We start from the raw sequence: 27,935 nt of genomic DNA on the forward strand, positions 1-27,935 counted from the left end.
TAAACGAGGAAAACAGAAAACCTTTGAGATGAGCAGAATGAAGAGGATTTCATGGCTGCTGCCTTAGAGTCTTTAATCAACTATTATTGATTAAGCACCTATAAAGACCATTTTCTGTGCTAAGCACTAAGGATACAATGCAAAGATAAATATGGCCCTGGCCTGCATTACGTCTTACAGTTAATAAACAAATAATAAACAAAAGTTATATAAATAACCACAGCTGTGACAAGGACTCCAGAAAGGGGTGAGATGGTGGCAAGAGGCACAAGGAGGGGGCCCGTATCATAGAAGAGTATGGGAACGCCTTCATGAGACTGGAGGGACAGGTCAGGAGTAATCGAGTCACAAAAGTTGGAGAAGTGTTCCAGGTAGAAAAAAACCAACATTAAGAGGACTTTAGCCTGTAACATCAACTGAGAAAAAGTTCATCTGGCTGTGAGAGCGAGCAGGGGCAGAGGGATGCTTAGGAAGTGGGAGGGTGGCAGGGTTGATTACAGAGAGTCCTCGGACACTGTGTGGGAGGGTGTCATGTTCTAAAAGCAACAGGAAGTCATCAGAATGTTTCACACAAGGGAGCAACATGACCAGATTTTCCTCCAAAAGGCATGACGACCGTCACTTACGATGGCAAACATTCTGAATGCCATTTCAGACCATTCCCTGCAAGTTCCTCCCCTTTAAATTCTGTGCGAGAGGTAACTGCGAAGGTAGGTTGAGGGGACCAGAGAGGAATTGAGAGGGACAGAGGAAAGGGGCAGAGTAAGTGATTAAATAGTTAATCCCACTAGTGGATTGTAAGTAAAGAAAAAGTATGGGAGATCCTGTAAGTTAATAATCATTCAAGAAAGCAGCTTTGCTTAACCAAAACCAAGCAGGCTTGCTTAACAGCAGAACCATGCTACAGAAGCATGCAACATGCCCCCAAACAAACCATGGTGGCAATAGACCCACATCCTGCCCAGTGAGCTCAGTGAGCTAGTGACTCCTAGGACATGCTCTCTGCACAAAAAACAACAATTTATGGGAAAGTGACATCTCAAAGTGAAAGGCCCTCATTGTGCGTACACGCACGCTTAGTTGCTTTAGTCATGTCCGACTCTTTGTGACCCCATGGACCGTAGCTCGCCAGGCTCCTCTGTCCATGGGATTCTCCAGGCAGGAATACTGGAGTGGGTTGCCAGGGGATCTTCCTGACCCAGGGATCGAACCCTCATCTTTTACATCTCCTGCATTGGCGGGTGGGTACTTTACCACTAGCGCCACCTGGGAAGCCCGCCCTCATTGTAATGAGACCTTAAATAATTTTTCCATAGCGCCATGACAGGCCTAGCCTGCTCACATAGGAAAACTCCCCTGCTCAACCCAGAGGAGGAGCTGATAGAAGCGTGATGTCTATTCAAGAATGAGGAAAAAAAGTGTTTTTTTCCCTCCTCACTCTTCTTTTGATTATAAAACTATAGCCTACCAAGTTCTCAGTGCCCTTCCCCCTCTAACCTGCCCATTTATAAACCTCACAAGCACCTTGTTCTAATAAGTCACTTCTCATTTATCACTTTGCCTCTCACTGAATTCTTTCTGTGTTAAGGCATAAAGGACTGGATCTCCTTGGAGCACACCCTGAAATGTCTGAAGTGATTTCAGAATCAAGAAGGTACAATTTGGGAAAGAAAGAGAAGGGAAAATTACATTTTTCTTTGTACCTCCAAGGTGCTGGGCATTGCGTAGGAGTCCTGGTTTGTCATTAGATTTAATTCTGATTCTAAAAAAGAAATCTAATTTCCAATTTTTATTATTTTTTTCTAAGGAGAGCAGCTGAACTTTCAAGTTCATCTATCCATTCATTTCTTTTTATTGATCATTTTGCTTGTTCATTCTGCAGAATGACATCTGTGTGTGACTATTGTCAGGCACTGGGATTTCATTTTTTTAATATAAACGTATTTTAATTGGAGGCTAATTACTTTACAACATTGTATTGGTTTTTCCATACATCAACATGAATCCGCCACGGGTATACACGTGTTCCCCATCCTGAACCCCCCTCTCACCTCCCTCCCCATCCCATCCCTCTGGGTCATCCCAGTGCACCAACCCCGAGCATCCTGTACCATGCATCAAACCTGGACTAGCGATTCATTTCACATATGATGTTATACATGTTTCAAAGGCACTGGGATTTCATAGACAAGAAAGATCTCACAGTCTGGGGGAGAGTGACCAACTATATAATCATGAGAGTAATAGGTGATGCATGCTTTAAAAGATGCACACACCTATACCATGGGGGCTACATGAAGGAATGCTGGGTTGGCCTGGGAGAGTAAGGGAGGGTCACGTTTGAGCTGGAACTTGGAAGTAACAATAGGAGTCTTCCAGCAGCAGTAATGTGGGAGAAAGCACTTCTGGGAGAGAGAGTTGCAAATCTGAAGGACCAGAAGCATAGGAGAAAACATTCTGTGTTTAAGGAGATACAAGGAGTTAAATTTTAGAGGATAAAGTATAGCGTGGGTGTGGCCTAACCACGCAAGTGAAGACAAATTGGATAGGGAACTGCCTTTGTTGATGATGTGCTAAGGACTTTAGATCGTGTCAATAGATTCTACCGAGCCACTGAATTACTTTGCTGCTATATGATCAGAAGTGCATATTAGACTAATTAGTTAGATGACTCTGACTGGTCTAACAGGAAAACCAGTAAGAAGGCGACTGTAATAAGATGGTGGCCTGATATTGCAGCGGATGACTGAAATTCAATCCATGCATGCTCAGTCACTCAGTCGTGTCCAACTCTTTGCAACCCTTTGTACTGTAGCCCACCAGGCTCCTCTGTCCATGGGATTTCCTAGGCAAGAATACTGGAGTGAGTTGCCATCTCCTCCTCCAAGCAATTGTCCTGACCCAGGGATTGAATCCCTGTTTCCTATGTCTCCTGCACTGTAGGCTGATTCATTACCCACTGAGCTGCTTTCCAGGTGGTGCTAGTGGCATAGAACCCACCTGCTAATGCAGGAGATGTAAGAGTTATGGGTTCAATCGATGGGATGGGAGGATCCCCTGGAGAAGGGCATGGTAGCCCACTCTAGTATTCTTGCTTGGAGAATCCCATGGACAGAGGAGCCTGGCAGGCTACAGTCCATTGGGTCACAAAGAGTTGAATACAACTGAAACAGCTTAACATGACTGAAATATAATAGTTAGGCTGTGTCGGGGGTTTGATAAAAAGAGGATGGATTTGAGATATTTGTGGCCCTTGGTGATGAAATAGATGTCAGGGACAAGAAAAGTATAGGAAGCATCCTTGGTCTCCAGTTTGGGCAACTTGGTAGAAACTAATGCCTTTCACTGAGACGGAAGCATGGCAGGTATGGCTCAGGGTGGAAGATGGTGAGTTTGTTGGATTTGAGACACCTGGTTGGTTATACGGCTTGACTTAAATATTGAAGTCACTCAGTTGTGTCCAACTCTCTGTGATCCCAGGGACTGCAGCCTGCCAGGCTCCTCTGTCCATAAGATTTTCCAGACCAGAATACTGGTTTGACTTACATGTTTTTAAACTGCAGTCACAGACTAGACTGAAATATGGCATTAGGGAGTATTTATTCCAATAGACGGAAGATAATAAGGCCAAGATGTTGGAAAATTGGCTCAAAGATCCATCAAAGAGGTGGGGATAGAAATACACTGAGTTACTAATGCCAGGACTCAGCCCCTCTCCCCTGGTCCTTGGCTTTGTTACCTCTCATCTCCATCCTTTGGGAGAAAGGGTACAATTAGAAAGAAAAGCAGAGGAGCAGAGAGAATGGTGGAGACAGAATATGTCTAAGGAAGATGAGTGAGGAGAAACAGGGCACAGTGACTGAACTCCAGCTCAAGCCACCTTTCTATGTGCTTAGAAATTCAGGGTTCAAAATATGGCCAGATAGGAGAGAGGCTGAGAGACGCCTCCTAAGACCAGTGCAGGAAGACAGGAAGGGGCTAAGTTCGGGCTAGCAGGGGATCCAGAAAAGGGGGCTGCTAAAGACGAAACTTCCTCCAGCTTCCTCATTCTGCTGGTGTTGGCCATACAGGAAGCAGGGGCTCTAGCCACCCCCTACTCTCCCACAAAGCTCATCCCTGTCTGCAGCTTCGTGCACCCTGCCCGTCTGATAGGATAGTTCTGTGCCTGAGTGCCATGACTCTGCTGTTTCCAGCCAAGTGTACAGGAGCTCCTGGGTACCAGCTGAAGCAGCCTGGGGTGGGAAAGGTTGGGGAGGGCTAGGCATTGGATTAAAAGCATTGTAGCTTTGGGTTTCCATGGTGATGCAAGCCCCGCCTTCTCTTCATCCTTTCAAGCCCACCTCTTGTGGTCTCTCTTCTCCCACTTCTCTTCCCATAGTCACTTCTATCAGATTGAAGAGAAATTTGTAGGCCAAAGGAACAATTTATCTTTTTGTTCCTGTGAAAAACCTTATTTTCAAACACCCAGTGAAATATCTGTGGTGGAGGCAGAGAGGCGAGAGAAACACACATGCAAAATCCTTCCTGTTGGTTTGAGCATCACCTATGAAGCAAACTGTGACACACCAGGTGTTCCTTAAAAGAGAAAAGAGAAAGCAATTAACACCCCACCTGGATAGACACACGTCTCAGGCCTGCAAGCAGCTCACTGCTGTGACTCTACGGTACCTTGTCCCCAAGGTGGGCTTTGTCTAGAGTCACAGAAGTCCCTCACCTTGAGCTTTTGTGTTTATTTTTGTGATTGTCATTGTTTTTGTTGTTGCCTGTGTTTTGACTCACCCTGTTCTTCACATCCTTGAGGAAATCAGAGAGCTAGGGAGTGAGGTAAGCCTGCCTTTACTGCACTTATTCAGCTTATCCTTAGGGGTCCATTTATTTCCTCCTAGCACCTTGGGAGAGGGATCAGCAGAAGAAAAGGAGAAGTGGTTGGGGGAAACGTCATGGCCCAGCTGCATAAGAGAAGGTAGAAAGATCTGCACTGGTTTGGAGTTTTGCTCTTAGAGTCAGTCAGGAAAGAAGCCCCTCCAGGCTAAGGTGGGCAGACCTTTCCCCTGGGGACCTGTACCCCTAAGGTGCTCCTTCTAGTCTGGCTGCAGCTGGTCCTAGGTTTGGAGCAGTTAGGAAAGCTGGTCCCCCTGCCATGCCAATGAGAAGGGGCAGTATTGCTGAACGCCCTCCCACGACCATCCCCTCCTGAGGCTTTCTGAACACTGTTTTAGTGACGATGATTGCTTATGCTCTCCCCCGCCCCCCCCAATCCTCCTCTTTCCTACCAGCCTGTGTTGCTCAAAGGCTTGTACAAATGCTGAACAGTGACTCCTGAGTCATCACCATGAGTGACAAAAAGGCACTGACTGGATTTAACATGCAAATATGCAAATCTAAGCAAATTAGATGCCTGGAGTAGTTTAAAAAAATTCCTCCGCTCTCTGTGTCATAGCCTGGAGCTCAGCTGACCCCGTGACCTCCTCAGGCCATTTGCAAAGCCCTCTGTTGTTGTTGATGCCACCCTGAGCCACGAGTCCCAGGCCTCTTACCCTCTGGGTCTGGTTGTTGGTCACCAGCTCATAGATGGGGGCGGCTCTGGTCACCTCCAGCAGAACTGGCTCGGCAGGGGTGTCAGGGCTGGAAGTCACGTGACACAGGGGGCAGGACGAGGGGCATCGGCCCTTGCTCTGGCACTCCAGGCGGACTCCAGCTGCCACGCGCTTGGTGCCAGACTCTGACAGGCTCGCGATGTACTCTGGGAACGTCAGCACCTTGGGGTCTCTTTCCCGCTCCTCTGACTCGTCGGATGGGGAGTTGCCTGCCAGACACAGAATGAAAGGGAACAGTGAGAGAGGTGGGACAGCAGGGACTCGCATGGGCTCCTGGCCCCTGAGTGCTGGAGTCAGGTTCTTGAGAAGTCAGAAAATGTCTGTGAGGGGTGAGAATGCGATGCTGTCATCCCGCTCAGCTTGGGGAACCCATACTCTCAGAAAACTAGAGTTGGAAATAGTCCTTCCAAATGTGAGACAGTTTTTTTTCTTCCTTTCTTTCTGAGTGTCATGAGCCCCACGAATCATTTCAGAGGGATGCTTCTGCAGTATCTGTGCGGGTTTTATGGCTATCATCAATAACATAAACAATAATAGCAGTGATTATTCTATAAATCACTCTCTTCATCCCAAAATGAAGATATCAATAATACCTGCCCTTAGCATCATGTAATAAATAAACAGCCAACCATTTTTCAAGCACAAAACACAATGACTAGTGCATGTCAAATCACCATCATTATAGTTTTGATCATAGCTAGGAGTAAGATTCATCAAGTCTGAACTATGAAAGTGAGGGCTGTTTAAGACCTCCCCAAACTCCTACCACAGCTCTCTGCATGAATTCTATCATCACAGCCATTTTACAGACGAGGAGAGTGAATCCAAGAGCTTTAAGAAGACAGAGTTATCGTGAGATCTGAATCCTAAAGCCTTTAAGTCATAGGGAAGAATAGGACTTCTCTGCCTCATTATCAATTGATGTATGGAAGATGGGGAGGGGATTTTGACTTTTTCAAAAGGAGTTGTACTCCAGAGCCTGAGAGATGGATCCATATTGCTCTTGACTGATGAGTAAAAGGTAGTTGGGGAGGCTCTTGATTTATATTTGGTGACAAACAGTGGAAATGCCTGCCAGAAAAGAAGTGTTTGCTCCCTACAGAAGAAAGCACTGCTTGGTATTTCTTTTCCAAGCCTTCATGACTTTTAAGTTATTAAGTGTAAAGGAAGATGGAAGTAGAATCTGCTGACAGAAAAACTCTGGGTTCCTTAGGTGACCCCTGGTCCTTTGTGCACAGTTGTATGCCTGAATGTGAAAAAATTTCAGGGGGACACCTGGGCTTTTGGAAACAATGGGCAGATATAATAGAACATTCATTCTGCTCCTCAGGCTCATTCAGGGTGCCGTCCTTGATGAACCGGATCTTTGGGGGAACTGTTTGGAATGATCTACAAAGTGGTTCCAGAAGGTGATCATGAGGTACGACTTATAGCTTTACAGCAGAGTCCCCTCTTACAGGGTTCAGGGAGCTCTGCTATTCCCCTTGTTTGCGATGTCATGTAAGACCATTTGAAAGAGTCCAGAGGTATTTTAGCACCATCATTTCCCACGTGAGCATCGCCACTATGCGGACAAGGCATTCTTTATCAGCAGCTCCATTGACACCAGACTCCTTTGTGCAAAGGCAAAGACTCACTCAGAGACTATAAATATGGAATATCATTTATTTCACACTCTCATTTTGTTTAATAACAGATCCGAGATTGAGCTCAAGCCCTTGCTAAGTTATAAGAGAACTAAGTAACTGCACACACCAAAACCAAGAATGATGGCCTCAAATGGAAGATCCAGGAGCCCACAGCAGTTAACCTCAAAGTCACTCCAAGCCATGTGCAAATCTTGATTGATACTCAGGCTCACGCAACTCAGTCCACCTCAGAAAACTTACAGAGTTGGAAAATAGTTGGAAAATAGCTGGGGTGTTCATAAGGCCATGACCTGGCAGGGCTCCCCACCCAGCCCTTTGGCCAGGCTTCCATTCATTCTTCTTCAACAGGCTGCGAGGACTGGGCTGCAATAAGGGGGGTGGGGTGAGAGCTTTGCATCCATGATGTGACTTCTAGAAAAGCAGGCACTCATTCATCAAGAGAGTAAAAGAATTTTAAAAAAAAATCAGTAAAGAGATCACGCTTCTTTTCAAGATAAGATTTGAAACATTTCACTGTGCAAGCTTCTCTGGAGAGCCTGAGGGTCTCCTGCTGGCCCTATGCCCCTCCCTCACACGCCTTTCATTATCCATCTAACCAGGAGGTTGAGAAAGTAATTCAAGAGAGGCTTGGAAAAGCACTTCTACGAAATGCCCACTAGATGGTGATATAAAGTCTAAAATGACTTCTGTGAGAGGAAAGAAAAGGTGTGATAAATTCATCACCGCCACTTTGGACAGAACAGATACTAATGGAAAAGTAATGCCTGGCTACTTTAAAAAAAAAATGCGATGGTACAATTTCCATTCAATCAAATAACGAAAAGTTGAGTAAAACAAATTCCATAAAACTTATGCGGAGAAAAATAGACATAATGGTGAGAAACATAAGACAATGAAAGAATATAAAATTCAGAGGGAAAATTAAATCCCCCTCAATATCCTTCACATGAAGCATAAATTACTGCAAGGGGAAAATAATATGGCATCAAATTTCTTTTCTCTCACCTTTAATTCCCAAATACCCAGAAACTCCCTCTAGATCCTACGCACACATCCGTATGCATATGACATATGGTGGTGGTGGTTTAGTCGCTAAGTCGTGTCCAACTCTTGCGACCCCATGGGCTGTAGCCTGCCAAGCTCCTCTGTCCATGGGATTCTCCAGGCAAGAACACCGGAGTGGGTTGCCATTTCCTTCTCCAGGGAATCTTCCCCACCCAGGAATTAAACCCGGGTCTCCTGCATTTGCAGACAAATTCTTGACTGAATGAACTGAGGGAAGCTACAATGCATGATATGTAAGCCCTGCCCATTCACCACATAGGGTGCACCAGCTAGCAGACAAATTTGGCCACTAGAGGGCACTGCACCCCAAACACAGTGGAGCTGAGTGACAGCCTCCCTGCCCTCCAGCGCGCCATCATTAAGGCTTGTAATAGCTGTAAACATTTGAGGGGTTGCTCCTCTTGCTGCTGTCTTCTGGCTTTCCCAATTAAAGCCAAGATACAACTAATCCCCTTTGATATCCTTCAGCCCTGGATTGGTGCAAGGTTAGGACACAGAGAAGCACAGGAAGCGGTTTACAAAGGAAGATGGTGGGAGGCCACCAAACTCTTGGTTTCATCAGAACTTTATTTTCCTTCTCCTGAAAATATTCAGGCCCATATAGAGCAGGTCCTGCTGGAGGCCAAGACAAACTGCCCCTCTGGTCCCCTCGTCATGCAGGATGGAGCTGTCAGGAGAGGAGCGAGATTTACACAGAAGCAACGAGCAGCTAACTCCCCAAAGCCATCTATTCAGGCTCCAGCGAAGAATAGAGATGTGTGTATGAGAGAGATTTTTCAAAAAGGAAATGCATTTTCCATGCACTGTTAAAGATACAATTGGGAAATACTCCTTAAAATGATGGAGTCTGGTGGTGAAAGCCCAGATAAATCTCCTTTTGCCCAAAGAGAGCACCAATAACCATCATGTCTGTGGTGAGTGGAAGAAGAGCTTTGAATCCTAAATGCTGCAGGACAGGCTGATCTTTGACATCTGCTTTTAACCCCATCCTGGGTGCTGGAGTGAGTGGTGGCGAGGTCTAGAAGTGGAAGGAGGAGACGCTACTGTATTTCCTCATGGCTCCGTGCCTGCCTTTGTCCACTGCCCACTCCAGTTACAGTCTTTTCTTACTTTGTCCCTCTTCTACCTTCTAGGTACCGGGTAGAAGGGTAAAAATGCTCTAGTAATTCAAGAAATGATATTGTCTCTTAATAAAATGAATATTGTATTTCAGCACACACACAGTTTCTGGACATAAATAAGTTACAGTTAAGGTCTTGGTCAGATGGCATCATCGACTCAATGGACATGAGTCTGAGCAAACTCTGGGAGACAGTGAAGGACCGGGAAGCCTGGCATGCTGTAGTCCATGGGGTCACAAAGAGTCGGACGCAACTGAGTAACTGAACAAAATGACAAAGGTCTTAAAAGATTGTAACTGACAAAGGCGCCTTCTGACTAAAAATACTCGTGTGCCCCCCCTCCACTCACCCCAATTTGCAAAATTTACCCCTCTGCTCTCAGGGGAGGCTTTGGGGTCCTCATCACACTTAGCTTTCTTACAAGCAGAAGAACAGCCAACCTGGAAAGTCGTTAACAACCCCAAAACTGCAAAGCATTTTGCAAATACAGTTTGCTATAAATAAATGCCATTTGCTTTAGGCTAAATCTGTATCCTACAGCACACAGCGGATGACTTTCCCCAACAGAATATCGTGGTATGAGATTATTGGCATCCTTGGTGTTCAAAATCTCTTTGAGGATGTGCCTGTGGCCTTAGGCCTGTGCATATTGACCCACCTAGACTCAGGAGCATAGGAGGATGATAATAAAAGTGACTGACCATCCTCATGCAGGGTCTGCTCTGCTGCTGGAAATTGACAGGTCATGAGGGTGAATTAGTTGTTATGAAGTAAATTGGTACAATTCCTGTAGGATTCTGGGGCTGCCTAAGAATCTCTCTCCTGAGTTGCTGCCCAAGGCAATGAGATGCTAATGACATCACAGCTAGAACTACAGAGGCAGTTCATTAGGCAGCAAAAAAAATCAAATGCAAACTCATCAGATCCCAGGTTTTGGAGACAGCTTAGGACCCACAGGAAAGAAGGCTTGACATGGGGTAAATGAAGCACAGCCACAGAGAACTGTACCCTGAAGCTGACACCCCAATGCCCATGTACCCGCCCCACCCTGGTTCACTCCTGTTCACATCAGAAGTCTTGAAATTACCAGAATTCACATTTCTGCCCACATACCCAAGCTCAAATCAGCCTCTCATGGCATTTAGTTATGTCTGTAGACAGAGAGTGTCAAGTTGCTCTGGATGGCCTTAAAGTGAACTCCTAGACCTGCCATGCCAAAGCTATGTTTTTTCCCAGTAGTAATGTGCAGATGTGAGAATTGGGCCATAAAGAAGGCTGAGCACCAAAGAATTGATGCTTTTGAACTGTGGTGCTGGATAAGACTCTTGAGAGTCCCTTGGACAGTGAGAAGATCAAACCAGTCAATCCTAAAGGAAATCAACCCTAAATATTCATTGGAAGGATTGATGCTGAAGCTGAAACTCCAATATTTGACCACTTGATATGAAGAGCCAACTCACTTGAAAAGACTCTGATGCTGGGAAAGACTGAGGGAAGGAGGAGAAGAAGGCAAAAGAGGACAAGATGGTTGAATGGCATCACCGATTCAAAGGGCATGAGTTTGAGCAAACTCCAGGAGATGGTGAAGGACAAGGAACCCTGGCGTGCTGCAGTTCGTGGGGTCACAAAGAGTCAGATATGACTGAGCAACTGGACGGAACTGAGACCTGGACAAAATACAATAGGATGGATTCATAATCAGGGACAAGTGGTTAGGGCATAACCTGCCACTTCTCTCTACACCTGAACAGCAGGTAGTGAGTGCTTTGGGCAGAAGGATTGTGTCTTCATATTTGAAACTCCTTTCCCTAATTTAGGTGCAAATATCTATTTCCATGTTCATATTTTTCTATGTCTATATCCATGGAGATATATATATATATATGCCCATATATGTGTGTGTGTGTGTGTGTGTGTGTATACACATACCATGGAGATATATATATATATATAGGGAAAGGAGGAGTAAACATAGTAAGTCATGAGCCATGAATTTAAATCTTGAAAACAAGCCACACATAGAGAATAAAGTCAAAGCATCTGTAAATGTCTCTAGCCTCTTATTAAAGCTTCAAGCAGTCAAGCAGAAAGAACAGCGTATCATCTGGTAACAGCCAAAGCTACATCTCTAGCCACGGTTGCTTCCCCCAGTCTAACAGAAACGTAAGATACTTGCTTGAAAATCCATGTGAATGTTCAACGTGCAAACTCAACGTGTCCCAGACTACTGTCCTCATGCCTCCACACCTTCCCCAGAACCACCTCCTCCTTCGGTCCTTCCCTCAGCAAAGGGCATCAGCTTCTTTGTCACTGGAGCCAGAAATCCTGGGTTCTTCATGGGTTCTTCCTTGCTCGCCCAATCCATCTCAAGTCTACGTCATTTAGGTCCCCCAAGCCATCCACTTCTCTGGGAGGTCTGAGTCACACTGTCTGGGTTTGATTTCTGACCTTACCATTTGTTAGCTGTGTAACTTCAGGGCAGCTTAACCTTTCTGTGCCTGGGCCCTCTCATACATAAAATAGAGATGATAATAGCCGATTTTTTAAGCCGTGATAATGATCAACTGATAAAATCCATGAAGAGAATTTAGCAGATACAGTGAGGACTCTAAAATGAAGGATAGTCACAGTGCCTATCTACTTACCTGCACTGCCGCCAGCCACACCATCAAATGGTAGGTTCCCTGGAGGGCGAAATTAAGTCTTCTTCGCCACTGTAATATCCCACTATGCCTAACAGGTAACGTAACTAATGCATTCAACAATTCATTAAACAAATATTTATGGGATGCATACAAATGTCTGTCCAATTAATAAATCATTTTAATGGCTTATATACAAAGTGCCTGCTCTCTGCGTTCTGCAGGTACTAACTAGACAGGCTGAGTTTAATATTACTTTTCTCCGCACCTTCCTAGGTTCTTTTGAGATTTTCTAGTTTCCTTCAAGGAAGAGAGACATCAGTTCTGAGTAAGTTCCGCTGCTTTCATGTACAAACAGAAATTGGCCAGAGATAATCTAGTTGCAAAGATTTGAGATAATATTGCAAAAATACATTCTGCAAACTTTAAAGCATACACATGTAGCTCAAAGGTTACTAACGTGCATTGGGTAAATCACCTTGGGATTTAGGGATTTACACTTAGGAAAGGGAGTAGCCAAGGGTGGTGCTGAAGAGGAGACAGTGGTTCTTTCATGACTTGACAATGTGAGAAAGTTGTCACCACTGATGTCACTTGGCTTGTGCAGGTTCTGGGCAGCCCTGGGGGCTCAGCGATAGCATTGTACCAGGATTCATCGCGTGGACCACTTCACCAGCAAACAAGGCACAGAGAGAGGCATTCTGGACCCCAAAGATGGTCACAGAGATGAAGCGTGAAAACCACGTCTTCTTCACTTTTTCTGCTCTGCCCAACCTCAGCCTGCACACAGGAGCCCATTCACCTCTCCTGCCAATCATCCATCACTACCCATTAGCTCAGAGGAAGCACAACTTTCTTTTGGGATTGAATGCTAGACAACTATCCAACTATCAGAAACAGTTCCAGTTCCAGAGAATGTATACTCTTGTCCTTCCTTACAAATCATTCCATGTTAAAACACAAACATCCTTTGTCAGGATGTATCCCTTGTATTCTAAAATTAAAGTTACATGAAGAGGTACCAACTACTAAATAGGAAATAAAAGAGATGCAGGGATGTGATGTAGAACAACCACGACAATAAACCTAAAATTACTGTACACATCAGTCCTAGTTCTTTGTTATTCCTTCGAAAGCTTCTGGAAATAGCAGATGGTCTTTGTTTTAAGCATGAGCAGCATGTCTGGGTATGGTAAAATCCAGAGTAACAGTCAGGTGTCATCAAATACCCACTGGGCACCTCAGCAAAGCCCCATTAATGGGGATGTTGAAGAAAAGATGTCTTCTGGACAAGTGATTTTTTTGTTTGTTTTTCTTAACTGGTACTTAGCCAGAAAATGCTCAGTTTTCCTCCAATCCTTGTTGACATTTTTTCCTTCTCTAAAACTGCAGTTTTCCAATTCCCTCATGAAGAATTGCCTACGAAACAGAATTAAACCTTTCCCCAAGGCGCCTCCAGGTGCTGAATTTGTTCATCAATTATGGCCATGCAGATTTGGAAGCTGTAGGAGACAGAAAGAAAATGGTATCTAGTCCCCAAAAGGCTCTTTAAAAGCTGATCAATAACATAAAGTTACATTTCCTGAAGACCGCCCCCGTCTTAATAAGAATGTCATCAAACAAATAATTTCCTGGTTGAGGCTCCTGGTTCACGTGAAACTGAAGTTTGAGGGTAGCTGCAATGCTTTATCTTTGCCGAAAGTTGTTAAGTCACCTCTGACGTGGGAACAGGTTTAATATCGTAATAAACTGACAAGCTGGCCAAAGCCTCTGTCAGCCTCTTTTCCGGTCAGTCATAGTGACGTTCCATTTGGAATGAGAGGCTGACTCCAAGAAATAGCAGGATAGCAGCATCTACCAAGGGATTAATAAAAACCCAAAACTAACCTTTGTCTAGCAGCGACTGCAAGTGCTCAAAAAAAAAAAAAAAAAAAAGACCTCTTTTTAATCTTCAACTTAGTGTGCAAAGGGAATGAATGCAGCCCAGTGATGCAACCAACGCTTTAAAGATGCCTGAAGATGCATCTCGAAACAGCCCATATATTTCAAGAGGAACAAAAACAAAATCCAAAATTTTCTGGGAAGCCCTAAAGCTCTGACCACAGAAATGAGCCCTTCTAATCACTAGATTGGTAGTCCCCAGTGGGCGAGAAGGTGTGTTCTCACCCAATGCCCCACCCTTGATAAGCATTCAACAAACACACAGGGATGGAAAGAAGCAAAGGCATTTAAGCTCTCTGCCTGCAATTCCTCAAGGCTGCCACCCAAAGCCTCTTGAGGATTCATCCTAAAGGCCAGGCCAGGCAGCCTGAGGTGGCTCACAGAGATTGTCCAGAAGTACCTACTCAGTGCCCATGTCTATGGGCTATGGGAGACCAGCTGAGCCTGTGGTTGTCCCCACACTCTCTAAAAACGTCTTTCCCTTTTACTTTCTTTTTCTTCCTTCCTTCCTTGTTCCCTCCCTCCCTTCCTCTCTCACTCTTCCATCCTTCTCCATATATATACTGATGCCACTCTGCTCCCATTTCACCCCTAATAGAAGTCATTCCGCTGGAACTTTGTGCCAAGGTCCAGAGAGGGTACCTACCACCCTGAATCAGACTGAGTTTGGTGTTACGTCTGGTCCATCCTACTCGCTTCCAGGGTGGGACCTGCTCCTCCCTGCAACCCTAGAGGCCAGCACCTGGTACTCTGAAGGTTTTCCCTATCGCACTGACACTCACATTTGTGATGTTTATAGGATTCTGGTTTTTCATTTGCCTGTTATAGTCTCATTTCTTTATTCACTAAATGCCTCTCATGTGACTAAGTGGATGACCAAGCTTTTTGTTCACATCAAATCTTTCCCTTTCTGTTTCCTAAAGCTGCCATAATAAATGACATCACATGATTGACTTAAAACAATAGAAATTTATTTCTCCAGTTCTGGGGGTTGAAAGTCCCAAGCCAAGGTGTCAGCAGGGCTGCACGCCCTCTGAAGGCTCTAGGGGAGGATGCTTCCTGCCTCTTCTAGTTTCCAGTGGCTCCCTGCAATCCTTAGCATTTCTGGGCTTAAAGCTGCATCATTCCAGTTTCATCCTTGGGTGTTAAGGAGGCCATCTTCTTGGTGTGTCTTTCCTAAATCTCCCTCTCCCTCCTCTTACAAAGACACCAGGCCCACCCTAAATCCAGGATAACTTTATCTTAACTGAATTACGTCAGCAAAGATCCTATTTCCAAATAAGGTCATATTCTGAGCTTCCAGAAGAGGATGGCTTTGGGGGGAGACAGTATTCAGCCCATTGGAGCATCCTGTGCTCCAGTGTGACACTGACAGTCAGCCCTCCCCTGATCGGTGGCCAGGGACGATTCATTAGCTGGCCACTTGGGAGCTGGCCGTCCATCCCCTGGACTTCCGCCCAGGACAAGAGGCCACAGGAAGGGAGGAGAAGTTTCTGGCTCCGTCAGCATCCCCAGCCCAGCCTCAGCTGTGTTCATCTTCTTGTCAACATCAAAATTAACCTGACATAGAGATTCAGAGTCACAACCTTCTGGATGCACAGAGCTGCGCTGGATTATCCCTGCTGATTCGCTCAGACAGAGCAGCATGGAGGGAGGGCGGGGGCAGAGAGGACGAGTCTGGGAAAGAGGTGAAAACGGGGAACACCTGCGGGATTACTTATTTTCAAATCTCCACTAGCAGGAAGACCACGTGAGTGAGTGGGCATGCTCAGCGGGCCGCCAGGAGTCTCCCGTGCCCTTCCTGGAGATTAAGGTTTTATTTTATTTTCCTAGTCTTGTCTTTCTGTCTGGGAGACTGAGCTGAGAAGCCAAGTATGCAACCCCAGACCACTCAGGAGCAGGAGCCGTTCCTCTTTCCTGGTCCTCCCCAAGAAGGAGCCAGGAAAACACAGGGGAACAGCCCTGGGACAGGTAGAGAGAGGCAACTAATAGAAACAGAGAGAGTGTAGAGGAAAGGGCGCTCCCGGAACTAGCTTCAGCCTCTGCTAACGTGGAGGGCTCGTTTGGGGCCTTTCTCAACTTCCGGCTGTACCCACGGAGTGAAATTAAATGATGCTTTCTGCCCTCTGTCAGCCACACGGCATTATCTCTCAGCTAGGGGGCGCCCATGAGTCCCCTTCGCTTTGCCTGAACCATCGGCCCAACGACACTGTCTGTCTTTGTGACTCTATTCCATTTCCTCTCATCAGCTCTAGCTTCTGCCTCCGTTACCTCTTTTATTTCTGGCTTCAAACCTGGACAAGAGGAGCACAGTCTGGGACACCTCGTGACAATTCGGAAATGGGTAAAACTGACACATGACCATTTCTTGCCTTATCTCCAGATTACAAAGACTCAGCAGTACACTGTACATACGTCCAGGATGCTAACCTGAGTTCCATGCAGGTGGAAGTCCCTGGGGCTTGTGTGGTCCCACAGCAGGAGATTCAGTGCCTAGCTGAGATGCTGCAAGGGCTCGCTTATAAATATCTTTAACTACCAAATGGTCTAGAAATGTTTAATAAAAATATTATTCAATAATAATACTACTCCATCCAGCAAGGGAATGTTGTAACGGTCTCCATTTGCCTCTTGATACTCATCTAGCTTCTGTTTTGCAAATGAATCTGGATGTTAAATCCTTTTGCTGCCCTGACCAATTTATTCTGCAAATTAACTATATATGACAGAACTTAAAGTCCGTTGCCACTTAGCTTTGCCTCACTGAAATTTATGCTGCTTTCCTGCCCATTGGAGACACCAGCTCATATAGACTGTGGCTCCTGGTGGTGATTTTGGATTCCACACAAGTCCCTCACCTCTTGGTCTTCTTGAGTTTAAAATGCGCTGAGTGGACCTGGTTCTTTACACCTCTCAGTGACCCATGCCCTCTCTTCGCAGACTCTCTGGTCTCTGCAGCTGCCCATCCAAACTTAATGAAAGTCTCATTATAAGACTCGGTTTCACCCAGAGCTGCAACCCACACTGGTTTGTGGGGCACACTCAGAGACTCAGCCTGGTTGCAAAACAGTTTCTAAATTGTGGAAAATCATGGGAAAGCAAAGGTTACAAGATAAAGAGGCTGGCAATGAGAGGAGCATGACTGCTAAGCCCATGAGTATAATCTTACATTTTATTAAGAGTGTGGTGGCCAAGGTGATGGAGAGAAACAGTGTCTTGTCAGGCCAAACGCCATGAGTTGGTTCAGGCCTGAGTGACCCAAGTGAGACTAGGACAAACGCTGGGCAATCAGGATTTCAGGGAACCTGGAGACAGCGTCTTAAGGGCAATGGCTGAAGGAATTGAGGGAGTCTGAACAGATACAAGGAGACTTAGAAGCAGGCTTAGCAGGGCTCTCTGTAAATATGTGAAGCGTTGTCGTGTGAAAGAGGGATCACATGAATTGCGTACATCTCAGAGGGCAAAATGAAGATCCAGGGTGGGTATTCTTATTAAATGAGAGGGAGATGAGTTGACTGAACCACACATTTTCATTGAGTGCTACTGTGTGTCAGGTGGTGGCTCAGAATCCACCTGCCAATGCAGGAGACTTGGGTTCTATCCCTGGGTGGGGAAGATCTTCTGGAGAATGAAATGGCAACCCACTCCAGTATTTCTATCTGGAGAATTCCATGGACAGAGGAGCCTGGCAGGATACAGTCCATGGAGTTGATAGGAGTCAGAAATGGCTGCACAGCTCAACAACAACAATGTGTCCGGTAGAGTACTCAGTGCTAATGGACACAGATAAATAAGAGAAAAAAGGTCATCTTCCAGGTGCATGGTGAGGGGAGTGGATAGGAAAGGAGGCAATGATATGACAGGGGTGGGGGTGATATTAGAGGCAGCAAAGACAGGCTCTGAGCATACCTAGGAGGAAACTGAAACCCACTCTTAGGGGTGGGGAAAGGGAAAGGAAGCCTCTTGATTCCTTCAGGGACAATTTTTATATTAATTTATAACTGATTCAAATCAGGATGGGCAGCCTTGGAGATGACAAGCATTGGCTGACAGCAGGGTTCTCGTGGAAGCTAGATAGCCACTTGTCAGGGACTTCACAGCGGGGGAGGGGCATTTCAGAAGACTCAGTTCCACGTTCCTTTTAAGAGCCAAATGTCAAATGTCTATTATTCTGTGACCTGATCTTCTCAGTGTTTCCTTACATCAGTGGGGTGGAACTATGAATATGCATGGTGTCAGGCACACCAGAAGATTCTGACTTCAGATAACACTTCCCTGGTGGACTTCCCTGGTGGCTCAGACAGTAAAGCATCTGCCTACAATGCAGGAGACCCGGGTTTGACCCCTGGGTCAGGAAGATCCTCTAGAGAAGGAAATGGCACCCCACTCCAGTACTCTTGCCTGGAAAATCCCATGGACGGAGGAGCCTGGTAGGCTACAGTCCATGACATGATTGAGCAACTTCAGTTCAGATAACACAGCAGTCTTCAGATTACATGTTGAAGATCACCAAGAGTAATTTATTTTATAAATATTGTCAGACACTTTTTAAAAATTCTATAACTAATCCAAATATGTAAAAGAGATAAAAGTTAAGAATAAGATTGCTTAGGCATTTAACATCATTACTGTTTGGTAAAAATAAACAACTCCATTGTTTATGGAGTCATTCAAGCATTTACTCAGAGCCCCAGGGTACAAGCAGCCTAATTTGAAAACTACTGATTCAGACTCTGATGACATTGGCCTGAACTTTTCCAGAAGTAACCAAGTGTGCTCCCCAGCCAAGAGGACCCCGTGCTGGCCCTAGGAAGACTACTGCCACAAAGAGCAGATTCCAACTAGACATCTATAGTAACTTCGCATACTGGGTTTTGCTAGACAAAAAGCACCATGTGGTCAGTCTTATTTTAGATGTATAATAATGAAGGTTAGAAAACTTTTAGACTCTTGACCAAAGATAGATCTACTCAAGCATGCATGTTCATCTCATAAAGAAAGGTGTCAAGGAAAGTGAAAAGGAGGCAACATCTATGCAGACAGTTCCATTCAAGGGGGTGACAAATTGAGGGGCAATTGTGGAAGCCAAATCTAATACTCTCCTTCAGATAGTAGTTAGGAGGTGCATATATATTAATAAATTCCACTGTTACCTCATCTCATTCAAGTGCCATAAGGAAAACTTCATCATTATATCCAACCTAGGGAAGTAACGTAAAATCACAGCACCAGTTACTTCCCTAAATTCTTGTAATAATAATAGATACTAAAACAATTACAAATGTTAAAATGTACTTCTAGGGCACTGCCAAAGGGAAGCTGTTACTTGTGTAGCAGGGCCTAGCTGGCAGTTATGATAACTGGTACACATGGCCATCTTGTAATTTCGGTCATTAAAGCCAGGGTCTTCTTTAATGTCTCACTGCTTCTCATACACACACACACACACACACACACACACACACACACACACACACACACACAGAGTTTTTGTTTTTCAATAAAGAAACTACTGGGCAATGACTGCTAGGGAGCAGCAACAGTCACAGCCCCAAATAGCCAGCCAGCCAGCTAGCCACAGCCCACTCAGCTAGTGCCAGCAGAAACTCCCAGACTCAATGGTGCATGAGGACATGGTCTATGAAGAGGCCAGAGTCTCTGAGACCCTTGAGGATGGACTACCTGTCAAAATGGGAAAGTATATGCCTGGTCCTGGAAATGAAGGGATAGGCCAGAGACAGGTGCAGTAGCCCTTCTGGTCTCAGAGTAATCAGCAGAGGGAGATGCTGTGAGATGTCTTATCCCAGGCCCCCACCTCAACTGGCAAAGATCCATGTTCACCCAGAATTCCTTATCTGATGAATGGGGCTTTTAGGTTTGGGTTCAGATTCAGAACTCTGAGACTTGAGGACTTAACTTCTTTGGGCCAAAATTTCCTGATCTGTAAAATTGATTTCTAACATAAAATTGTCTGGGATTAAATGGGATAATTACTGTAGAACCCTTGGCATGACCTCTGGTATCTTAGCTTTCACTGGCAGCCAATATTCACCATCATAACTCCATTGCCCAGCACAGTCTTAACATCCAATAGGTACTCAATAAATACATAATGATTTCTTAAAAAGTTATGCTCAAAAAACCCTACAAACAACCAAGAATCTTCATGGGCTAGCGATGGCAGAAGAATACTCAAGAATACCCAGTAATCGAGACTGAACCAGCAGGGTTCAAAGGCTTTCCAGGTGGCACTAGTGGTAAAAAACCCACCTGCCAATGCAAGCAGATGTAAGAGGCATGGGTTCCATCCCTGGGTCAGGAAAATCCCCTAGAGCGGAGCATGGCAACCCACCCCAGTAGTCTCGCCTAGAGAATCCCATGGACAGAGGATCTTGGCAGGTTGAAGTCCATAGGGTCACAGAGAGTCCAACACAATTGAAGTGACTTAGCACGCATGCACACACAGCAGGCTTCAAGTCTGCAGGAACTTAACTCACCAAGGTGGCTGTAAGGCCAGTTCCCACACAGTAAAGGAATCAGAAGTCCCCCACATTGTGGGGAAATAATCCTAGGATCAAGGAAGGGCTCCAGTACCTGCATCCCAAAATGAAGCTGAGAGAACCATGACTTAGTCCAGACTTCTGACATTACTGAGCTGGCAGAAGGGAGCAGAGAATGAGTAAGTCTGAGTTACTGTTTCAGGACTGGAGTCACAAAGTGCCCAAGAGCCCAGTGGGATGGGAAAGAGGGAAGGAATAGATGCCATTAAATTTATAGTAAGTTTATGACAACGTGCTTCCACGTACAGGTCTGATGCATGACACTGATCAAAAGATGTGGCTGGTCATCTCTTAGGCATCCTTGCTGTTGATAGAAAGCTTGTTCAGAGTGACATGCTCTCTATGGTCCCAAGGGGACCCTCAAGGCTGCAGCCAACTTCTCTGGGAGTTGAGTGATTCTTTAATTAGTATTAGGGGAAATGGTAGAAAAGATGCTGTTGACCATTGTTGTTGTATAGTCGCTAATTCATGCCCAACTCTTTGCAACCCATGGCACACCAGGCTCTCCTGTCCTTCACTATCTCCCAGAGTTTGCTCAAACTCATGTCCATTGAGTTGGTGATGTTATCTAACCATGCATACTCTCTCACCCCTCTCCTTTTGCCTTCAATCTTTCCCAGCCTCAGTGTCTTTTCCAACCAGTTGGCTCTTCACATCAGGTGTTGACCACATTGAGCTTTAACTACTTCAAATAAAGATGCAACACTAGTGAAATAAGATGAAATTTTGATCTCTCAAACCAGCCTTTCTAGTTACAAAATATTTCTCCCTGAAATACAGTGCTATTCAAATGGTGCTTACATGGAGTGGATGCTTTATAAATGGCAATACTGAAGGATCTCCATTCCATGTGTTAGATAACTATTTACAATACTTAGGTGTTAGTACTGAAAGAGCACTAGGATTTTTAGATTCTTTTTTATTTTCATGGAAAAGAGAAAAAGCAAATCCCTCTTAGGTATCAGCAACATCCCAGGGGTATCTTTCCCTTGTATCAATCTGGAATCAAAATCCCACAGCGAAATACAGAAAATAAGCCACTTCAGATATATTAAGTCATGAATTCTGTCTGTTTCTAAAGCTTGCAACTATAGGATCTTGTATTTAATTTTCATTCCTACGGTAACAAGTCTATTGGAAGATAATTCAGATATTTGTCTTTATTCTAGTCTAGTGCCAAACAAAAAAAGGAACAAAATGGGACAAACATCTGCCCTTAAGAATGTACATGCACGCACACGTGCGCGCACACACACACACACACACACACACACACACAAAATAAAACCTTTCTCCCAATGCCAGGAACTTATAGGGTGTCGAGAAAGCTGAGAGAATAGGACCTGTTAAAAATGGTAGGCAACAAAATTCATCTTTAATTTCTCAATGCCCCTGAGGCACATCTAATTTTGCACTTTCAGAAATAGTAGGAAATGAATACTGTCAACAAGTAACCGGTGCTGAAATTCTGTGTGTACAGTGCTATGTACTCATCTCAAGGTTGTTACCATTAAAAGATGCTTACTCCTTGGAAGGAAAGTTATGACCAACCTAGATAGTATATTGAAAAGCAAAGATATTACTTTGCCAACAAAGGTCTGTCTAGTCAAGGCTATGGTTTTTCCAGGGGTCATGTATGGATGTGAGAGTTGGACTGTGAAGAAGGTTGAGCACTGAAGGACTGATGCTTTTGAACTGTGGTGTTGGAGAAGACTCTTGAAGTCCCTTGGACTGCAAGGAGATCCAACCAGTCCATCCTAAAGGAAATCAGTCCTGAATATTCATTGGAAGGACTGATGCTAAAGCTGAAACTCCAATACTTTGGCCACCTCATTGGAAAAGACCCTGATGCTGGGAGGGATTGGGGGCAGGAGGAGAAGGGGACAACAGAGGATAAGATGGCTGGATGGCATCACCAACTCGATACACATGAGTTTGAGTGAACTCAGGGAGTTGGTGATGGACAGGGAGGCCTGGCGTGCTGTGATTCATGGGGTCACAAAGAGTCGGACATGACTGAGTGACTGAACTGAACCATTACTTAATTTTTTTGAGTGCAAATCTTTTTAGCCCCTTCTTATGCTTCTGTTTTTAGCCTCCCAGGACTTTCCTTCCATCAAAAAGTTGGCTGACATCAGGCAAAAGTCAGAAGACCCCAGCTGGAACTCAATTCAATAGAGCAAATACTAAGTGATTGAATGTCTATTTACAAAGTACTGTGCAGGTCTTCTGAATATACCAAAATGAATTATGTGTAATCCCTACATTCAAAGGATGTACTACCTTATAGAGGAGATAAGATAGACATACAGAATTTAAGTGCTGTTTTTTTAGAGGATCAAACAAGGACCAGCTGATATCAGGACAGTTAGTTCAGAAGAGGCTTTACTGAGGAGGAGGCTGTTGGGCTTGGCCTTGAGGGATGCTGTTATTGTTTAGTTGCTCAGATGTGGCCAACTTTTTCGGGTCCCCATGGATTGTAAGCCACCTGGCTTCTCTGTCCATGGGCTTCCCCAGGCAAGAATACTGAAGTGAGCTGCCCTTTCCTTCTCCAGGGGATCTTCCCCACCCAGGGATCGAACATGCGTCTCCTGCATTGGCAGGTGGGTTCTTTACCACTTGAGCTACCAGGGAAGCCCCTTGAGGAATGCCAGCATCCTTAATAACAAGAGCTACCATTTATGGCAGGACTTGGCAATTTTTTTTCCTGCAAAGGGCCAGATAGTAAATATTTTAGGCTTTGCAGGCTACACAACTATGCCTTTGAGCGTGAAGGCAGCCACAGACAATACGTAAATGAATGTTCATGGCTCTGTGCCAATAAAACATTGTTTATGGATACTGAAATTTAAATGTTATAGAATGTTCATGTCATAAAATATTATTTTGCTTTTTATTATTATTTATTTCCCATTCATTTAAAGCGGTAGAAACCATTCTTAGTTTGTGAGTCATCCAGTCACAGGGAGCAGGTCATATTTGTTGACCTCTGATAAAGCTCAACATTCAGAAAACTAAGATCATGGCATCTGGTCCCATCACTTCATGGCAAATAGATGGGGAAACAGTGGCAGACTTTATTTTATTGGGCTCCGAAATCACTGCAGATGGTGATTGTAGCCATGAAATTAAAAGACACTTGCTCCTTGGAAGGAAAGTTATGACCAACCTAGACAGCATATTAAAAATCAGAGATATTACTTTGCCAACAAAGGTCCATCTAGGCAAAGCTATGGTTTTTCCAGTGGTCATGTATGGATGTGAGAGTTGGACTATAAAGAAAGCTGAGTGCTGAAGAATTGATGCTTTTGAACTGTGGTGTTGGAGAAGACTCTTGAGAGTCCCTTGGACTGCAAGGAGATCCAATCCATCCTAAAGGAGATCAGTCCTGGGTGTTCATTGGAGGTACTGATGCTGAAGCTGAAACTCCAATATTTTGGCCACCTGATGCAAAGAGCTGACTCATTTGAAAAGACCCTGATGCTGGGAAAGATTGAGGGCAGGAGGAGAAGGGGACAACAGAGGATGGGATGGTTGGATGGCATCACCAACTCAATGGACATGGGTTTGGGTGGACTCAAGGAGCTGGTGATGGACAGGGAGGCCTGGGGTGCTGCAGTTCATGGGGTTGCAGAGTTGGACATGACTGAGCTTCTGAACTGAACTGATCTATGGAGTCCTCCCTATAAATATAATGCTTTGTTATACTTGATCTCATTGAATCCTTTTACCTTGCTCTATGAGGGGTAAGGATATTTTTATAGCTATCCAAAGTGAAGCTTAGAGAACTGAGGTTATACAGGTTTCAGAGGTCTTGCTTTTAACCACCAGGCCATACTGTCTTCCAGTAATGGTAAGGAAATCATGGGAAAGGTGAAATGAACAGGTTTCCTTCGGCAAGGGGCATTTAGTTCATCTAAAAATACTTTAAACAACAAATATGAGGTTTGCTATCATGGCTTACTCAGAGTAAACTCATTTTAAACCTCTGTTATCACCACCCTCTCTCTTTCCACAAGTCATGCAGGACACAGATATAATATTTAAGAACTTCTACTGCTAAGAATATAATATCCTCCCATACATGAAACAAAAAGAACAGCCTTCTAGCATTTGTTCCAACCTCCCTACTCCCACTCCTCCCCATGGTTACCCAGAGGCACACACAGAAGGTGTCACTTGACCCTGCAGGTGATGGTAAGCTTAGAGACACAGTTCCCTCCAAGTTGCTAACTCCTTTCTTTCTTTCCTCACTATTGTCAGCAATGATTCTCTCTTACAGGGCTTCCTCACTGTCTAACGTTTTAAAGCAATTTTATGAGCTAGAGAAGATGGAAGGGAAACAGGAGTTGCCACGGTTTCTTATCACCTGGTATGATGACTACTGCTGCTGCTGCTAAGTCACTTCAGTCGTGTCCGACTCTGTGTGACCCCACAGATGGCAGCCCACCAGGCTCCCCTGTCCCTGGGATTCTCCAGGCAAGAACACTGGAGTGGGTTGCCATTTCCTATAATGCATGAAAGTGAAAAGTGAAAGTGAAGTCGCTCAGTCATGTCCACCCCTCAGTGACCCCATGGACTGCAGCACACCAGGCTCCTCCGTCCATGGGATTTTCCAGGCAAGAGTACTGGAGTGGGGTGCCATTGCCTTCTCCATAAGATGACTGCAGGTGGTGTCAGTCCTTCTTTGGTCACCTTCTTTTCTGAACAAAGGTCAAGTATCCTTTACACTGTCTGTAGAGTTGTTCTCAAATGTAGGGTCACACTGGGTTCCACATATGATAATGGCAAGTTCATCCATCAGTCAGTCTATGTCTATTGGGGCTTCCCCAGTGGCTCATCAATAAAGAATCGGCCTGCAAGGGACACAGGAGATGTTGGTTTGATCCTTGGATTGGGAAGATCCCCTGGAGGAGGAAATAGAAACCCACTCCAGTAGTCTTGCCTGGGAAATCCCATGGACAGAGGAGCCTGGTGGGCTACAGTCTGGCCATAGCATCACAAAGAGTTGGACACAATGGAGTACTTGCACTACAGCTATTAAAGATGTGTTATGTGCCCAGGACTCCGTTAGGTACTGTGGGGAGCTCTAAAGTATGAGACTGACCTCAAGGAATTTGCAAGTCTACCTGGGCTAGCAAGATACGAAAACATAAGGATGATAACGGAGCTACTCTCTATTACTCTCTATTATCATGGCACTCTGTAGAACAGTCTGCATGTATTCTGTCAAGCAAAAAGCAAATCTAGACTAAGTAGGTCGTGCCTTATTTAAAAAGACTACTGCCAGACACGTCTACGCTAAAGCCTTTGACTATATGTGGTGTCTGTACATGCTCAGCCGTGTCCAGCTCTTTATGACCCCAGAGACTATAGCCTGCCAGGCTCCTCTGTCCGTGGAATTTTCCAGGGAAGAATACTGGAGTAGGTTGCCATTTTGTACTTAAAAAAAGTGGAAGTGTTAGTCGCTGAGTTGTGTTCAACTCTTTGTGAATCCATTGACTGTAGCCTGCCAGGTTCCTCTGTCTATGGAATGCTTCAGGGAAGAAACTGGAGTGGGTAGGCATTCCCTTCTCTGGGGGATCTTCCCAACCCAGGGATAGAACCCAGGTCTCCTGTACTGCAGGCAGATGCTGGGATGGATTAAGCACAAGCTGGAATCAAGATTGCTGGGAGAAATATCAACCATCTCAAATATGAAGATGATACCACTCTAATGGTAGAAAGTGAGAGAAACTAAAGAGCCTCTTGATAAAAGTGAAAGAGGAGAGTGAAAAAAACTTGCTTAAAACTCAACAGTCAAAAAACTAAGATCATGGCATCTGGTCCTATCACTTCATGGCAAATAGATGGGGGAAAAGTAGAAACAGTGACAGACTTTATTTTCTTGGGCTCCAAAATCACTGCAGATGGAGACTGCAGCCATGAAATTAAAATGTGCTTGCTCCTTGGAAGATAAGCTATGATAAACCTAGATGTGTATTAAAAAGCAGAGACATCACTTTGCCAACAAAGGTCCACCTAGTCAAGGCTGTGGTTTTTCCCACAGGAAAAACGACTCTCCTAAGTCTAAGTGGGAAGGATGGTTCTCTGCAGCAAGACATCTTGCAAAACGTGAAAGGATGACCAGATTTCTTAAATATCCAGGTAAGGGTTAATGCTGAGATCAGTCCTCCGTATTGACCTTTGTGGCTGGTGCGGAAATTGTCCCTCTTTTAAAGATGATAAAATTGAACAACAGAGAGGTTAATTACCCTGCCCATGCTCACAGAGTTCTCACTAGAAGAGGCGGAACTTATACCCAGGTCTGACTCCAGGGTATCCAATCAGTCCTTTATCACGTGGCTGAGATTAGTACTTGTTACAGGAGTTTGAAGAAGAGGGGTCATCAGTGAGGCCAGAGAAATCTCAGGAAGCTTCATGTTCAGTTGCTCAGTTGTATCCAACTCTTTGTGACCCCATGGGCTGTAGCCCGCCAGGCTCCTCTGTCCATGGGGGTTCTCCAGGCAAAAATACTGGAGTGGGTTGCCATGCTACGTTTGGAAGAATGGGAGGAGGTGACCAGGTAGTTAGGACAATGTGGAGTATCACGGTGAGGGCAGAAAGGTCAAAAGGAAAGGTAATGGGCGCCAAGGAGGCCATTAAAGAGTTTAACACTGTGACACTGAGGTGTTGGCTGGAAAAATAATGAGCATTAAAGTTACATAAACAAAGTAGGGCCATATTGAATGGGCTCCTGAAGAAGCAGACTAGGTTGTTCAGGCTTGAAGCAACAGTTAGTAATCAATCTTAGCTAAAACTGGGCAGGAAGTAGCATACCGGATGAAAACAGCTGAGGAAGATGAGTCAGGAGGTGAAATGTAGACTGGCTTCAAATGAATGAGAAACTAGAGGAAAAATGACTAGTCAGGGGGCTGTAGTAACAATAAAAACTTGGAGGTCTGGGGACTGGACTGGTGTGGCCCAGAATGAGGGGCAAACCAAGGGAGTATTTCAGAAGAAATGAGGGTTTGATGCTGGGTCTGGAGAGAGGAGTTTAAAAGGAAAGCTTCTGCCTTATTAGAAACAGCACAACTATAAACTCAGGGCTTCTGGTGGCTCAGTGGTAATGAATCTGCCCGGCAATGCAGTAGACCCGGGTTCAATTCCTGCGTGGGGAAGATCCCCTGGAGAAGGAAATGGCAACCCACTCCAGTACTCTTGCCTGGGAAATCCCATGGATAGAGGAGACTGGTGGGCTACAGTCCTGGGGGCCACAAAGAGTCGGACATGACTAAGAAACTAAACAACCACGAGCTACAAACTCAGAATTTTTCTAAGTGGTTCTCATAGAACTTCTCTTATTTAGGATCTATCAATA

General features: G+C 44.9%; 1 protein-coding gene across 2 annotated transcripts in view; it reads right to left on the reverse strand.

Moving 5' to 3' along the window:
- The window catches only part of ASTN1 (astrotactin 1), a 359,173-nt gene that overhangs the window by 33,512 nt on the left and 297,726 nt on the right, over nt 1-27,935 (reverse strand). For both annotated transcript variants that reach the window (XM_018060633.1, XM_018060632.1), the window contains exon 17: nt 5,538-5,806. In XM_018060633.1, coding sequence (XP_017916122.1) covers nt 5,538-5,806 — 269 coding nt within the window. The remainder of the gene's footprint in view (nt 1-5,537; nt 5,807-27,935) is intronic.

The sequence above is a fragment of the Capra hircus genome, chromosome 16 (assembly GCF_001704415.2).
Source record: "Capra hircus breed San Clemente chromosome 16, ASM170441v1, whole genome shotgun sequence".
Taxonomy (NCBI): Eukaryota; Metazoa; Chordata; class Mammalia; order Artiodactyla; family Bovidae; genus Capra; species Capra hircus.